This window comes from Lepisosteus platostomus, chromosome 3, assembly GCF_059453375.1.
Source record: "Lepisosteus platostomus isolate fLepPlt1 chromosome 3, fLepPlt1.hap1, whole genome shotgun sequence".
In the NCBI taxonomy this organism is placed as follows: Eukaryota; Metazoa; Chordata; class Actinopteri; order Semionotiformes; family Lepisosteidae; genus Lepisosteus; species Lepisosteus platostomus.
Genome location: NC_142613.1, coordinates 21,450,997 through 21,468,858, shown reverse-complemented (window position 1 = coordinate 21,468,858; position 17,862 = coordinate 21,450,997). Strand labels below are relative to the sequence as shown.

The 17,862-nt window shown below is 37.6% G+C and overlaps 1 protein-coding gene across 3 annotated transcripts in view; it reads left to right on the top strand.

The window, feature by feature from the left end:
- Nucleotides 1-17,862, top strand: part of LOC148674628 (uridine-cytidine kinase-like 1) — a 40,877-nt gene that overhangs the window by 1,119 nt on the left and 21,896 nt on the right. For 2 of the 3 annotated variants that reach the window (XM_088624937.1, XM_088624938.1), the window contains exons 2-5: nt 5,465-5,664; nt 7,113-7,219; nt 8,675-8,845; nt 14,343-14,414. In XM_088624937.1, coding sequence (XP_088481063.1) covers nt 5,465-5,664; nt 7,113-7,219; nt 8,675-8,845; nt 14,343-14,414 — 550 coding nt within the window. The remainder of the gene's footprint in view (nt 1-5,464; nt 5,665-7,112; nt 7,220-8,674; nt 8,846-14,342; nt 14,415-17,862) is intronic. The other variant, XM_088624939.1, reaches the window with a different exon arrangement.

Genomic DNA, 17,862 nt, shown 5'->3' with positions numbered 1-17,862 from the left:
TTGCATTTAGAGAGCGTGTATGGCGTATGACCACCAAGAAGATTCGTAGATCTTGAACAGGATGTACAGATGCGGCCATTCAAAATGCGCGTTGAAAGAGCAATATTATCTGCAGGATAGCGCGGAATACCGCGGTACGTGATTGGCTGGCCAAAATGACCGACAGGTGGCACTTGTGGTGAATTGCTTGTTAGTGAAACGAATGTTTCATTTAATCTCTTGACTGTGCATGTTTAAATCTGCTTAATACTGAATATAACTATGGAATTTTACAACTAAAGGGAAATTTTGGTAGCTGAGCATAAAAATAAGAGGAGCATAACGTCTCAGATCGCCATAAACAATATTAATTTAGGAATATAAATATATGATCAAGCTGTAGATGGCTGGTAGTGGTAGTGTAAATAAAAAATACACAACAGTATTCCACTTTCTTAATAAACAAACATTTTAAGCATAAAGTCTTTCACTCGGTCACTTACTGTGGTTATTTTGGGAAGGTTTTGGTGTGATCGTTCTATTTTATGTTTATATGCTTTATAAAAAGCTATGCTCATTATCGCAGTAAAAAACGCATACTTTTTAGAATCTGCTTATTAGGAAATATAATATGGAATCGTATATCTAAGAAATTAATAATATTAATTTAAGGATCGAAATATATTAATATAGCCGAAAATATTAACCTTAGTCAACTTTCTTTGTAAACATCTGTCAATACGACTCATTCACATGTGATTATTCGGAAACATTTTGCCTGCCCTTTTCCGCTATAGCGTAAGTTGCTGAGTGGCTTGTTGGTATAATGGCTTCAGTGTGTGACTCGCATTCTGGAAGCTGGGATTTGAATCCTGAACACACCATGAGTTCTCCTTTAACAAATATGCATTTAAAGTAGCTAATATTATGTACATTATATTGACATTTTATTCTTATATATCACAACGTGAGAGAGCAGTTAATTTGTGTTGGCATATAGTAAGTGATTAGATTTATGAACAATCTAATTTTGTATTCGTTTAAACAGTGGAATTCCAGCTGCAAAAAGTTCGGACCAGAGACGGCACTAGTTCTGCCTGTCATAGACATTCAGGCAAGGGAGGTGAATGAAGCAATGTCAATTGCAATAATTCAGTGATCAGTAATAACAGTTTAAAAAGCAAATCCAAATGTATTCATCAGTTGCACAACAATACGGCGTCCAGCAGTAATTGCTGGCAATGGAATGTCTCTTCTGCAAGCACAGTGGGGGGGGGAGTCGCAAAATTAAAAGTTGCAAGATCTAGTGACATAACAATAGCGCAATAAAAATTGAATAAAATGAAAATATACTCAATATAAATAGAACAGCTATATGTCCAGTGCGTACATTATATCCAATACATTATGTGCAAGTAGTGCAGTATGCCAAATACAATGAAAACGTTATGTCCAAGTAACCTGACCATTTAATCATGTTAAAATGCTGGGAACTTCACAATTAAAGATCTCTGTAGGACAAGAAACAAAAGAGAGAAATGTAAGCTTTTTTAAGGCTAAAACTAAAATTCAATTAAAAAAAAATTAAGGCAAATGAACATTGGGGATGTTAAAGTGTTAGAGATAAAAATACAAAAAATGCACATGAGCCAAAAGTTTTAGAACTGGAGCAGGTGTTACCTTGAAATAAGCAAACAGAAAAAAAGCCATGACCAGACAGTGCTGAAGAGGGATGCAGGAACACTTGCCAAAGCTTAGATATACAAAAAATCACAGAAAGGGGTGTGTTACAAAAGAACATGTGAATGTGAATGTGAACATGTGAACCTGAAGCAGCTTTGGCAGAGAGAGAGGGACTTGAATAATCAGGTGCATTTCTGGTAGGGAGACTATGAAGGTTTGATAGGACAGAGAATTGGAAACTTAGCACACATGAAAAACAGAGCAATTCAGTAAGAGATGAATTATATGAATTAATAGCAAACATGGTTTAATGGAAGGCTTCTCAAACAGTTGAGCATTCAGGTAGATTGCCAGGGGAAAGCATTTGTAAAAATATTTTGTTAAAGCAAGTCTTTGTTTGCAACACATAAAATACATTCTTCCAATAAAGTAATCTAGCCTTTGTCACTAATGGAACTACTAAAAAAAAAGATATAGAGTTGGTGCAAGATGTTAACAGTGAAAACAGGTATTTGTAACTGACCCATTTCAAAAAGGAGATTTTCAGAATAATAATAAATCAAGCAGGATATGGAAAGCGCAGAAAATAGGTAGTTAGATTGATTAGATCCAGAGAAGTGGAAAGGCCGATTCCTTAAACCAGCACTATAAAATAATGTATCCTCAGTGAGATCCTGCCATCTCATAGTGGATTTCTATCACTGTGTATACAGTAGTTACACAGTGCCTTTAGTTCCATCCATTTTCTAATCTCTTTATCCTTTACAGAGTTAGCTGGAGTCTATCCCAGCAAGAAACGGATTGAAGGCAGAATACACCCTGGACATAGTGTCATTCCATCACAATGCAGACAAACAGACACAAACGCACGCTTAAACCAGGGTCCGTTTTCCCCTAAGCCAATTAACCTACCAGTATGTTTTGGACTGCAAGGGGAAATTAGATTACCTGGAGAAAACCCACATGAACCCAGAGAGAACATGCAAACTCCACACATACAATACCTCAGGAATTGAAAGTAGGGCCTCAGCACAGCAAGACAGCAGAGCTAATCACTGTGCCACCATTAAAAATGGATGGATATCTTAAGTTTTCTTTCCAGTTAAAAAATTTCCATTCATAATTAAATTTTGAAAGCCTCTGAGACATCTGGTGCTACTGTTGTATTTATGAAGAAACGTACAAAAGGCATGCTCACCACTGTGCCATACGATTCCTCAGTTATATTTAATTTTTGTAAACAGTTAAGATTATTAATTGTTGATTGTTAGCAAAATATTTAAAATGATATTTTACCCTATTTTCTTTCCACGTGTGATGCCGTTACTTCACACGTACAATAAGCTCCTGCTTTGTTTAAAGATTGTATGAAAAATAAATCTAAATGGCGAGAAGGCTATGCTTAAAGTTGATTATGAGACTTAGAAGACAAAGATAACGATTTACGTTGTAATAAGTGATAAATACAGATGTGATTGGTGCCACGTTATAGAAAGCTCATGTTGTGCTGCTCCCCTCCCACTATCAGTGCTCCCCCCCCACCGACGGAGCGCGTTGGGCAGTGCGCTATTTTCACAGCCTCTGATTGGGGGGAAAAAAAGACCTGCTGATCTGTCCTATACAACAGGAAGAGAAGAGAATGTGATTTATTTCTGTATGAAACGAGTGTTGCGTTTATGAAATTCAGGGTTTTTTTAAACGTTTAATTAAAAAGTAAAAATCTTACAGCGTACACAAAGATTCTAAGATGATCACGACGAAGAAAAATCTCCAGTTTTTCACGCATAGAAAGTGTTTTTTAACTATCTAAACTATTTTTTACAGCTTTTAAAGACATGCAATGTTTAAGTTAGGCAGGAACACGTCATTGTATCTAATTTTGCTTTTAAAAATTAAAAAAAATCATTTGCTCATCATGTGATAAGCTGTTCTCTGATTACTCGCAATTGTAAAAAAATAAGCCGTCCCTTCTCCCTTGTTTAACTTCGATTTAGGCAACTAGGCATACCTCGCTCATTTTGAATGGCTAGATCTTGAGTTTCTGACGGAGTAGTAATGAACTGTGAAATAGTCTCCACTGTAGTGACTTTTCCTTCCTTAGGTTAAGTGCGTTTATTAAATTTGTGAATGAGTGGGTTGTTTAATAAAGATTGCATTTTTCATTATCTTTTGGAATTCGTGACTTGTAATATTACTGCTTTTTGTAAGACGGAGAAAGGGACAAATCCTCAAAATCAATCCCACAGATCTTTCTGCGTGGTTGTGGAATTTTCTTAAATCTGCGTAGTTTGGTTTAGATACATATAAAAAAAATGGATTGTTTTAAAAACCTGCTCAGTGATGGCCTGTTGTACAAACCAGTGGGCTTCTGAGTACCCTTACAAGTTAGGCTGTGGATGAAGGGGTTGGGGGGGGGGGGTCCAGGCATCGCACAGCTGACACCTGCTGCCTTCTGTTTGTGAGACGTGCATCCCTCACTGATGTCACTGAGCCCTGGAGCTAGCAGGGCTCCCAGAGCGCACACTGTGGATAATACAAAGTTGATCATTTCCTTTATCATTTCTCAGCAACCATACTAGTTTTCAAATGAGTCACAGTGTAACTATTTGCATTTCATTTTCCACTTGTGGGTGGCACTCTGGTTAGCATTGTGCCCTTGACTTGAGGTGCTTTCCGCCTGGAGATTGTATGCTCTCCCTGGGTTTATGTAGGCTTCCTTCAGATGCTCCAGTGTTCTCCCACAGCCCAAAACCATTACTGGTAGGTTAATTGGCTTCTGAGAAAATTGGCCCTGTATGAGCGTGTGTGTGTCTGTGCCCAGCAATAGACTAGCATCCCACCCAAGTTTCTTCCTGCTTTATGCCCATTGCTTGACAGAATAGGCTCCGGCTTCCTTTGATTCTGTATTGGATAGAGCATTTAGAAAATGGAAGGATATTATCACTCATTTATTATAATGGATATCAGGGTCCCGTCTCTAAAAATAGACTTAAGGGTAATATGAGGTATAACCACCACATTTGTCATGGACATCAACATCCAACATACATTTTCTCTGTAATAATAAAGGCTAAAATACTAAGCATCAGGAGAAACAGCGTTGCAGCATTAGTAAAAGGAAATTACAAATGTTTTTGCAGTAGGTGTATCTTTGCAGCTCAGCTGTGAGCGTCTTGGGCTGGTATCGCATATGGCTGTCACAGGAAAAAATGCACCACGTTGTAGATGTCTTGTGGGGTTCTGTCCCAGTCCTCCTTTATAGTTAGAGCAAGCATGTATCTGTTTTCTCGTCTCTGAGACCTAGATGCCACATGTTGTCCTAACTTTTCCCACAGATGTTAAGTGGGAATCAAGTCTGTCTCATCTTGTAAGAAATCCATTATTATACAAGAAGCATGAGCCTTTGTGTTATGCTGCTGGTATGTTCTCAGATTAGGATGAGGCCACAGGAAGTACAGCAACTGAGTTCTCGGGACTTGGACAGTGTTTCCACCTTTAGTGGGATTAACATCAATCAGTTGTGACCTGACATTTGTGATGCAGTTGGACTGTGTGAAAAAGAGCACAGAATTGACTAGCGGTCTCCCAGCTTGTGGCTTATTGTGGACAGACTTTGTTTGGTTTTAATGTCTTGCCAGTATGTGCTTTCTTGGAACGACACTTGACGCGAGTTACAGTATATCACGTTTACTTGTTCCCACTCAGATGTCTCACTAATGAGCCAAAAATCGAGGGAGAGAAAATTGCTGAAAAACCTTGGATAAACATCCATTTAGCTTCCCTCACATTTGTGTCATTTCAGTGGCAGTGGGGAGGACTCGTTAGACAACCTTATTCGCAGGTGTCCCCTCACTCCCTCTTTGTCTCCACGGAAACGAACCACCAGCCAGAGCAAAACAGAGCCTCCTTTGCTAAGGACCAGCAAAAGGACAATCTACACTGCAGGGCGGCCTCCTTGGTACAATGTCACTGGAACCACCTTCAAGGAAGCCTTTGTAATTGGTAAAAAGATCAAATGTCTACTCAATGCTACTTAATGCTTTTCCTATAGCTACCTAAGATGGTCATTATGATCTAGTATGAAAAGATTTCTGGATCTTGTAGGATCGATACAGTGGTCAGTTCAGAAATGTTTTATACCCTACATTTACATTTATATTAAGGCAAAATAACCTAAAATGACAGACCTTTTCATTCTATCATCCCCTTGTACGTATTATATGATTTACACATTTAATTTGCATATCTGGAGAACCAAATTAGCCATTTAAAGCACAGAGCAGAAACGCTTTGTTTCAAATGATATAAATTGAGGAGTCTATAACTGACAAGAGCGCCAGAGGGACCCTGGTCATTATCATTAGTATGCAGTCTGTTACCTTTCAGTGAGGCTAGCTGACAGGTTACAATTTCACACTTGGTTGTGTTCTGGCTGATTATTCCTATAAAACCCCATCCTTGTGACCCTCCGAGCACCCTGAGAATTCAGACATTTTGGGGAAAAAAAACCATTTAAAGTGGAATGATCGGCTTGTATCAAAGGTCCCAGATAATGGAAATATATCTTGGGAAGATATCAAATGAGTATTTCAGATAGAAATTGATCTATAACATAATTAAAACCTTAACTAATGTATGATTATTAAATATCCTCTAATAAAAGGGAAAGTTGTGGCCGTTCTACAATTCATGTGTTTAAGGGCAAAGCAGCAGTATCGCTATGTTATTGAGTATGGCAAAACCATTTCTCTTTTAAATAACAAATTGGACAGAGCAGGAGAAAAAATAAGCCAAGAACTTCCTAGTGATTCCCTTGAAATATAATTTACAGTAAATTATATAACAAAAAAAATCTCAATAAGCAAGAAATAAATGGGGGCTTCTTACAGCAGATTCCGTGAAAAAAGCATTTACAAATATTCTTCTATTTTTAAAATGCAGTGGTTAATAATAACCCTGGGCTTGTCTCTTAAGGCAAGTTACTTGTATGGATAAATCATACTCTGCAGTTCCTGTTTGCCCATATGCTAGGCTTCATTTCTTACTAAAGAACAAGCAGGTATGGTTTTAATAAACTGCTTGGATTGACAGCCAAAAGCATATGAAAAACATCATCATTGTTAAATTACTAAAAACATATACCAAATAGTGGATTGGGATCTGCACATTGCATAGGTGCTACGGAATTTACATATCTGTAGACTACTATTTGTACTTCATGGATATTAGCAAACACGTCAAATATTTTATACTCCTGTCAAATAGAAAATGTCTTATGTTAAGGTGTTTTCATGTCCTTCCCTTTTGATCATTTACCTACTTAAGAGAGACAACAAAAATATTGTTGAAGTTCAAGGGAGGCGAGCACATTATGCATTAGGCTACATACTCTACCTGTCTAGATCAGTGCTTGAGGAGTTTTGTTGAGGATGTGTGTGTGTGTTTGACAGGACTGTGTGGTGGCAGTGCTTCTGGGAAGACCACAGTAGCAAATAAGATTATAGAAGCCCTAGATGTGCCCTGGGTTGTGCTTCTTTCCATGGATTCTTTTTACAAGGTAAGTTTGTGCCAGGTAAGAGACAACTAGAGGTAGCCGGGGTGACCTTCCAGCCAGCCACTGCTTAAGAAAAAATAACCTCATAAGTACTGGTTCATGAGAAATTTCCCTTGAAAAAAAGCAGAGCAATCCTCATAGCTCTTTACTACCTTGAGGTAAAAGTATCCAAGACGTATTTTTTCAGGACTGAGGACTTAAAGAACAAGCAGGTATATTTACGGCACAATGAAATAGAAGGAATGTTTTGTGTCTGCTTGGTATTTACAAGTAGAAGCAAGCTTTTCTAGTGCTTAACGTTGATAAGGCTCCATATGAAATAAGCACTTTTATACTGTTATTTGTGTGCTTCAAGACCCTTATGTGGGTACCATACTCGTTCTTTTCTGATGTTTTTGTGCAAAACTCACAAAACTCATAACAAATGAATGTGATTAAATGTGAGTCACGCATTTTAATGTTAAATATGCTACAACTGTCTTAATTTCATAAAGCATTTACTAATTAATAGCATATTGTGTTAAATGACTTTGAGAATAACAGTAGAGGATACTGGATTTTTAATGTTTTGTTTTGAGTTCGTTAGTTCCTGCATCTTTTGGTTCTGTTTTGGTGGAATGTTGTCATGTTCCTTCTCAACAGTGGCTTTTGTTCTTGGTCCCATTTCTTTAGTTCTTACATTCCCAGAAAGTACGTTTAAGGTACTCTGAATACATTCTTTTAAAGGACAAGGAGAAAGAACTACTTGAGAAAGCAAGGTAGCTTGCAGCCAGTGCAGCTTCCTGCTAATGCTGAAATTTGAATGTGTGCTTCTGTAATTGTCAGTTGAAAAATGATTCTTTTGCTTCATTGAACAAGTTGTAATTAACGAAATGCTGCAGCCAGAATTCTTCTGCATCTAAGATAAAACTATCCTATTTCATTACCTAAGGCTTTACTAACCAACAGAATAATACTTCACTGATGACTACTTATTTTTCTTATATAGGGACAGTGTATGGCCACAGGTGTTTGAGCGAGACACGTCTTTGCTTTGGGTTTATTCTCATTTGTCTTAAGAACCCGAACTAAAGATGGTATGTGTTGACATATTCAGCTTTAGTATCACTGTTTTCTGTTTGATTTCATATCTACTCAGATCTAAATCTTCATATTTCATTTGTTTATAATAGCAAATGTAGGGTCCAGAATGCCACTTGAATTGTTTTACCTGAGCTCTTAATTTTTTTAATTGAGCAAATCACGTGCTCAGTGAGCCCAGTTGTAATGATGTTTTCCAGTAAGTTTAAGCAGTAGGTTTGTTTACAGACTTCTGCTTCTGTTACTCTCAAGGGCCAGTCTTGTGTCCATCACCCAGAGGCTTCCTATTTACTAAAATGTCTGGACGAGTCATAATGGAAAGACACTATTTTGAAAATAAAATAATACGGTATGACAGGGTCTGCATCTAACCCACAGGTGCTAAGTAAAGAGGAGCAGGAGCTGGCAGCTAAGAACGAATACAACTTTGACCATCCGGATGCCTTCGACTTTGAGCTGCTAGTTAATGTGCTGAGAAAACTGAAGAAAGGAAAGAGCATTAAAGTACCTGTGTATGACTTCACCACGCACAGTCGCCGCAAGGAGTGGGTAAGATCTGTGGGAGGGGAAGTATAAAATTAAAGGAAAGAATTAGCCTTTGAATGGGTGTATGGTTGTCTTCTAAGTCATGCCGGTTCTTCTGGTATCCTGGTTTAGAGTTCAGATGTTTTGTTAGTGTGTGAAGAAGTCTTCTATTAAAGAAGCCATCTATTGACAGATCAATTTTAACACAATAGGAAAGGCGCAACAATTAACTTTTTTTAGAATCTTAATTTTATTCATGTGGTACTATATGTTCTGCTTCAATGCCACAAGCCGTAACACTGACAAAAGTTCACGTTTTCTGTTTTTTATTGCTTATTGACCAAATTATGTTTATTAAAATAATTTGGAAATGCAACTTATGGGACATCGAAACTATGATTAATGACTGCCCTGTGGTGCTAGTGCTGTGTGGATAATTTAAGATTTTTAACTGTACTTAAATGTTAGTGATGCTAAACCATTTCTCTTACCTTATTTCCTTCAGCTACAAACTCAATTAAGCTTCACAAGGGAAAAGCAGTAATGCATTAAAAGGTTCCAGAGGTAACATGTAACAGTTAAATCCAACCTTTTCTTTAACAGATTAACAGAAACAGATTCTCTCCTTTTTTTGTTTAACTGAGAGGCAAATTAATTTCATGCATGAATGCACCCAGAAAATTATTTTAGGATCCGTTAAGTGTTAGATGTAGTTCAAAACAGTGTAATGACTGTGCTATTTTGTGTACCTTTGAGTTCAAATATGGTATTCTGCCAAGTTACCACTCACAACTCTAACTAGGACCATTGCTTCTTATAACGTCCTGAAAGTCATATGTGTCACATTCTGCTCTATTATTTTACAGCCATTTAGAAATATTTACCAAAGAGAGATTATTGCAGCATAAATCCGTATTAACTGATGTGGACATTGAGCTTCTGTGCACTGAATGACATTCAGTGACAAACTAGGTGTGGATAACCTGATTCTGAGATGCACAAGGTTCATTGTTGACACTTGCATGGTATAGTATAGGGGTCAACAGCCTGTGGCATGTGTGCCATTGTTGGCATGCTGAGTGGTTTTTAACGACGTGCAGTAAAAGTCTAATAAACCACAAAGAAATTAAGTTAAAAAATTATAAAATATATGATTGACTGTTCTTTAATTCTCTTCAACATGCTACCCAATTACAATTCTTTGACATATTTGGTTTATTTACTGCATTATTTGTAGCAGGGCTAATCTGTGATTGAATGCTTTCATGGGAAAGCTGGCAATCCATGCCGCTGAAAACATTTCACATTTAAGTTTAAAGTCAACCATTTTGGACTAAATGGTGGTGGCTTAGAAAGCAAAATTAGATGTTTGCTCATTTCAGCCCTTTGGGAGAGATGAATATGGATTTGTTCAACATAAAGACAGTGTGCTTTGTGCTCTATGTTTGTACCCATAAATGCACAAAGAAAAATGCAAAATATTGTTTCTAACGTTTCGCCATATGAATGGACTGAAACTCTGTTACCAGGGTGTTGATCCAACTATCATGGGACTATACATAATGTGGAAGGCATTTCTTGCAAAACCTTGACACCTGAACAGGATGTCAAACCTTTACTTGAAGTGGAGGCCATTATAGGGTGAATCACTGAGAAGCTTCAGAAATTGCTACCTTTATCAGCCATTAAAAAGTGTGCACTTTACATTGATCAGGACATTCAGGAATAAATGCTGGTAAAGGTTTTCACTGACACACAATGATTTCTTGACATTCTTCACAGAGGTGAATTTCTGTATGGGTCTGCCTGTCAGGCGCTGTTTCTGAATGCAGGACCTGCCCCCGTTAAAATTGATAACACAATCGATTCTGCTACTCCTGGCGAGAGAGCTACCCTATTACAAGGCTCTGCTTAGTGACCTGTAGCACGCTTCCTAAAAAATTCCATTATTGGGTATCAGATAAATTCTGAAGATCGTAATTACATAAAACAAAAAGCTGAAATGGAAAAAAAGTCCCATCAGCTAGAATGATAAAATGGAAGATGAAGTGAGGAAGAGCCTTGCAGATAAACATTTTTGTTTTGCTGTAATGAAAATCTAATATATCCTTCCGGCTTACAAAAGTGGACTTTTTGCTATGTCAGGCAGACCTCCAGCCTACCCCTTTCTTTTCCTTAGTGTAACAGAGTGCAGAATTGAGCTAGTACATCATAGAAAAGCTGAGAAACTAAGGTTAGTTATCTGCACTGGCAGGAAAGGTTTGTCTCTGCCTCCTCAAAAAAAAATTCCTGGAGCTTTCCTAAAATATATAGGGTTCTGTGTCCTTCAAGATGTTTTCATAAGAAAAATGTAGGACTTAAGTGGGTCACCAGGTTGTTTATTCAGGATAACGAGGTATTAATTGGTGTTACATTCTTTATTCTTTAAAAAAAAAGTGAAAGAATTGCTGAATGTGAAGTTTTTTAATAGTTTTTTTGCGATATGTAATTGTATTTACAGTGCAGTTTTGATTGCAAGGGCCATCAAAGTAAGGAGTAGATGAGACCCTAAAGGTCACCCTGCGTTGTGATTCTCCTGTCAGTGTGCCCAGCCTGCTTCTACCTGTTATTATTTAAAAATGTTCTGTAGTTCTCTTCTGTCCCTAGAATGAGATCTGATGTACACAGAAAAATAGCAAGTGAGGAGAGTGTTGTCAGATGTTCAGTTGTCTGTGTGTCTCTTTGCACTGTGTTTATCTGATACCATCTTACTGGAAGATGGAAGAGTTGCCAGACAAAAAGACAAGGAAACCAAGAAAAATCTCCATAAAAATTGATACCACAATTGCTTCTCTTAGCTGAGTGATCGTACATTGTAAAGTTGTTGAATTTAATATTATTGAGTGGCAGTAGCACACATTTAGACTGACAACGAATGAAGTTTCATATTTAATCCAGTCCATTTGATTTTGCACAAATCTAGCTTATACTTCACATTTATACAGCATTAGAGCACATAGATCTTAATTAAAAATTAGCAGCTGATGAAGAGATAATTTGTGACACTAAACCAAGTAGAAAATGGAGCCGTTTATGGGTACTTGGAGATGTACACCATGCATGAACTAACGATAGTGGCATTGTGCAAGTCATGCCCTCTCAGATGCTTTCCACACAGTTTTTTAATAATCCATATCTGTGTGCTGTATAAAACTGTAGTAAATATAGCACATTCAAAAGATGAGTGTAGTATTTATCATTAGATTCTATCTACCTTAGTTATGAGTTAGAAGTGCAAAGCCAAATTCTGAAGTATACTAACGAGAGTGAATGTCCTTGGGTGTCATAGACCTGAATAGTCCTGAATTGATCTTTTGAAAATTTATGGCAAGACTTGGAGATTATAGTGCATCACCTGTTCCCAATGAATTGGGGGTAATTTTGTCAGGAAAGAATGAACAAAAATACACAATGCCACTGTGGTAGAGACCTGTCTAGAAATATTAACAGCAGTAATTGCTGCCAAAGGTTGATTCTACCAAGTACTGACTTAGAGTGCCGAATACTTATGCAGTCAGTAAGTTTCACTTTGTACATCTTCTTTTCAGATTTTCCTAACATTCACTTTAGTTCATGTAGAACATTGTTCTGTTTAGTCTTTTTTAAAAAGGTCATTTAAAATGCATATACATTGATTGAAGTTCATTCTAATGTAATCTTTTTGTAAGATTTGAAATTTTTGTAAATTGAAAAAACGAAAAACATTTCAACTGAGGAGCCTTTTTCAGGTACGTGGAAAGCTCTGCAACTGAAACATTGTATTTTTTTCTTTTTGCTTTTCATCACCAAATTAACCTCATCTTGATCCTTGGCAACTGCAAGCTAAAACAGATCCCCATGCTAAACTGTAGGGAGACACATTAAAAACAATATTAAGTATTTAACCCGTTATTATTGCACTTTTAACATTGATACACAGTGTTAAATAAGAGATAAGATAAGATCACCTTATTGGCCATATACAATTACTTGTATTAAGAATTTGTCTTTTCGCATACCCCAACTTCCTCTCCATGAGACACACAGACAGGGAGAGAGTGCAGGGTCAGTCAGCCCCTGGAGCAGTTGGGGTTAAGGGCCTTGCTCAGGGGCCCAACAGAGTAGGATTCCTCTGCCGGCTGTGGGATGCAAACCGGCAATCTTCCAGCCACAGGCTCACATCCTTAGCCACAGAGCCACTGCACCACCCTTGTTGTTGTGTCTTTCTTGTGAAACAGTTGATGGTATACTACTCTCTGTAGAGGTTGAGATACAGAAAGATATGACTTATTGTATGGTTGTTTGTTTTAAACTTCTGCTCTTCCATCTCATAATGCAGAGTTTGGGCAAAACCACAACCTGGAAAGAATGCCAGTCTATTAGGGGATATTTTACTTGGAAATGCAAGGACTCTGTCACAGGGGTGATGTGATTACTTGCGTTTCACAAGGTCAGGAATCTAGATACTGAATTCTGAAATACTGTATTGTAACTTGTTGTGGACACTTCTACAAGTCTGGCATTACAGTAGTGTTTTATTCCTAGCTCTGACAGTTATCCCAGAGGAGTGGCTAATTCCACACTGAGCCTATCCTAATGCTTCTTTTCCCACGCATAGACTTCCTCTGAGTGCTAATTACCCATTCAGACCTGCTGTGCCTAATTTTGAAGGTCAATTAATGACGGACATGTTGGCTCAATGCCTGACCATGTGGCCTTCATTGCCCCTTTTAGTATTTACTTGGATTTGAGTCTCACCTGCATAGTGATACTTCTGACCATCTACTGCTATGCTGCTGTACCACTCTACTGCTCCCAGTGCTCATGTAGTGGGGCTCCTTTGTGTTATGTTGGTTCATATTAATTGGGCTGTTTTTTGGGATGGGAAACTTATATTGTTTGTTTTATTACTCTTAAATTGGAGTTATGTGTTCTAAAATATTTTGTATGTTTTTCTCACAATACAGCACAGGAAGCAGTATGAAGAAGGAATCATATAATATGTATCTTAATGTTCTGTGTTGTAAAGCAGTACGATGAAACAACCATTCATATTCGGACCACTTCATCCAATTCACAGGGAAGCCAGGGGCAAATGATGGGGTACACTCTGGACAGGACACGAGTCCAACACAGGACACACACAAACACCAGGGCCAATTTTACCCAATACCAGTTAACCTGCTAGTATGTCTTTGTGGGAGATAACAGGAGTACGTTGAAGGAACCTCCACAAACATGGGGAGAAAATACAAGCTCCACGCAAATAGCACCCTGTTAGCTATCAATTAATTATATTGTTAAACATGGTTAGTTAGGACTTTGGCCTACTGTTAATCTAGACACTGCTATTCTGCTTCATTAGTTTTGTGTTTGGGTACACAAATGTTTTTGTTTATTGTTATTGCAGTACGTAAAAAATGAATACAGATCTTAAAAGGGTAAATTGCCAGGTGTGCCATTTGTTTTTGCACTTTTTTAACTTAGTTTTTTTCTCTTTCAGAAAACAGTTTATGGAGCAAATGTAGTTATATTTGAAGGCATTCTGGCATTTGCCAACAAGGAACTATTGAAGGTAAAGTCCATTTGGTTAAGTTTCTTATGAAAAAACATGCTCAGTCTTGGGTTTTTTTCTCCTTTTATAGTTAATTTCTGAAAATCTCTGGAGAGAAACAAGGATAATGTATTTTGCACTACACCTAAGGGCTTGTTGTTGGTTCAGTCAGATCCTTCAACAGCTTTGAAAAATAATAGCATCTGGTCTTCATAAACAAGACAAGTAAAGTTGCATTTTCTAAAAAATCCCTGAGTAATTGGCATCTTATTTTTTGGTGGCTTTTTTGCAAGCAAAATATTACCAGTATTACCAGTAGTGTTACGAGCGCAGCTGGCCCTAATTAACTCACCTTTACCCAATTACAACACCACACCCCTTCCCTCACTACTTCAGCCCTCTGCTCATCTTGTTCACTGCTTAATATTAGGAATCTTTCCACCTCCTGAGCTCTCGTTACTGACAACCTTCGACATCTTGTGCTCTCTAGGAGCCCTATCCAGCTTGTAGTAGGCTGTGATGCTTAGTCCTCTGTACAATTATCATCCACAGCCTAGAAAAAAAAAGTATAATTCCACCATCTCTGTGCCCTTTAGCAAATGACCACTGCTCTAGTCCACTGATTTCATGAAGGTTCACTGTTAATAATATAAATCAGCAATTGGTAAATATCTAATTGTTTTACATTTGTTATAAAGTTCATTCTTTTTAATTTTTAATCTTAGTTTACCACTGATTTTTTTTATACCACAGCAGGATGTGCTAAAACCTGAATTTGAGCATTGTTTGGATGCTACAGATCTTAAAAGTATGTCTCGCATACGGATAATATTAATAGCATATAATAGTATTAATATCTAGACCAGCTGTTTGTTGTTTTGGCTTATGGGTGTCTTTAGTTTATCAGCTTAATATTCTTGTTTTATTTTTGTTATGAGTGACAAGAAAATAAGATATATCTTAAGCCCTAATGGTGTTTATTTTTCATTTTTGGGGAAAAAAAAGTTGTTTATCTTGTATTCGTTGACTAAAAAGGTTATGCTAACTCTTTTAAAGAAAATAGCATGTACACAGGTGATTGTTTTGTTTTGCACAGTTGTAGGGCAGAGTATTTGTCTTAAGGAACTGGAAGTGGCATCAGATAGTGTGGCTGTTAATGCAGACAAGATGATTTTGTTAAAGGTTTTCTCCAGAGTTTGGGAGCTTCCTCATTAGTGAAGCACAGATGAAAATCACCCTAGCCTTTAACCAGATTGTAACCATGTCACTAGTGGTCACCTTAGCTCTCACCCTGTTTCTTAATCTCACATATAGCCTTAACCTTACCAATGTAGATGTTTCTTCTTTGAGATGTGTGGCTTGCCCAAATTCACATTATCTTTGTTCATCTTTGTGGCCTGTCTCCTTTTGAAAAGCAGAGTACAGATTTAAGCTTGCACTTACGTACAATAATAGTAATATCACATCATACCTTGTGATCAGCTATTAATGAGAAAAAAAGGTGAAAAACAAACTTATGGTATCTTCCAGAATTAAAAAAGAAATGGTTTAATCTTGACAAAACCTTAGGATTTGTCCATTCTCTTTGGTTTCCTTCTACCCGCAAAGACGAAAGCTTGTGGAATTATGGTGACCACCTTTTGTATTTTCCAGATTGCACAGCTTCTGTTTTTTAATTTTTCTGTGTTAAGCAGACGCAGTTACGAAGGGGGCTTTTCTCAGACTGGGCACTCTCACGAGTGGGTTTCAGGGATGGCCTTGAGGATTTTCTAGGAGGGCGAATTTACATGAAGTAAAATCCGACAGCGACACTGACCAACAAAGAGCTGGGTTATCGTTGCCCTTCAAACTAAGAGATGCACAGTGCTCGTTTATGATCCAGGACAGAAATAAACAGCAGTTGTTTTTTTTAATGTGCGTTGTGTTTAATAACCTTTTGTGACCCGTTTGTTGAGCCAAGGTGCAAATAGCAGGGAGCTGGGTCTGACCCATTTGTTTTGTGATTATGGTGTTGTCAGAGAGAGGAGCTTGGCTGCCCGTCTAGCTGCATTCATCATTACCGCTGGATGGGCGCGTGCCTTTCTGCAGGCGCGAGTGATTAATGGTGCTGCCACCGCGCAGAGATGGGATATAACGAGATTAATGAAGTGGTACTATGATTCTGAATTGGGGGGGGGGGGGACGGTCATTTTTTATTTTTATTTAGTTCTTCACTTTTGGTTCACACATCCAGGCATTATTCAGCAGCTAAAATGCCACTTATTGTTTTCAAGCCAAAAGCTCGAAGAGCTGAGACCTTTTGGCTTGACTAGTGAGGGCTGTATAGCTAGGGGAGGTGCCCAGGTTAGACAAAATTGAACCTGGCCCTGATTCAGAACGCTGAGCCAGTACTGATAAAGCCTGTTCCACAGCCTAATAATTTAAAATCCTGCCTTTTTTATGATGTGATAGTTCAAGAAAAAGTCCCATACAGTCTTAAAATAGTGTATTCAAATAAATTGAGCATTAGTAGTATGTCATTCGTGTTTAGCACACAGTAGAAAAACCTTATTGTGCATTTCAAGTTGCCATCTGTGACAGGGGATACTTTTCTATTTAATCTGTTAAAAGAGACTGATACAAAGCTTCAGACAGCCAAGGTGGGCAATCTTCTGGATAGCTTCAAACAGATCAGATTAATGTGAACAATTTTGTAATACTGTAGTTGTAAAATTAGCGCAGAAGTGTTTTATGTATTTAAGCTTTAGGTGGTTTATTTTTTAGTCAAAGACTTAAGGTTCTTTTTTATTTGCTGTCTATGAGGGATACATGAGAGATGGACAATTAACAAAAAGTAGGAATGCCTTAAATTCTGGGGTATTTTGTTTCTCCTGTTCCTGGGAAAAGACAGACATACAGTATTCTCACTTTGGGCATTAGAAAGCACTTTGCGATTCTTCGAAGACTAAAGGGACATATGGCTAATGAGAGGAATGGAATAAAAATGGCTGGTTGTGATGGTGCAAAGGGTTTTGGTCAGATATGACTATAAGATGTTTGCTCACTTATGTTGTGTACTGTGCTAACTAAAAATGCAGGAATTCTCAATTTCAATTTCATTTTTTGTAGAAGGGGCTAGCATTTCTAGTGGCAGCTATTTCTAATGTTGGGGGCACAACAGCTATCACTACAGCTTGTCAGATGCCTGTGAACAGGTGTGTCATTCAGGAGGGATCATAATTTTCTTATGTTGATCCCCTTCCATACTCCATGGTGAAAAGCCAGTTCTATTTGTTAGGTCTGGGTTGAAAGAGTGCTGTAAATATTTAGAGTTGTGGTGTAAAAATGTGGATAAAAAAGATTTATTATATTCTATTTATGTTTTTGATTTTGTTTTTTTGTTAGAGCAAAGATGCTTTCAGGTTATTAGGTTTTATAACTAGAAACTAGTCACCCTTATTTAGGACTTGAGCTCCATTCTCATATCCTC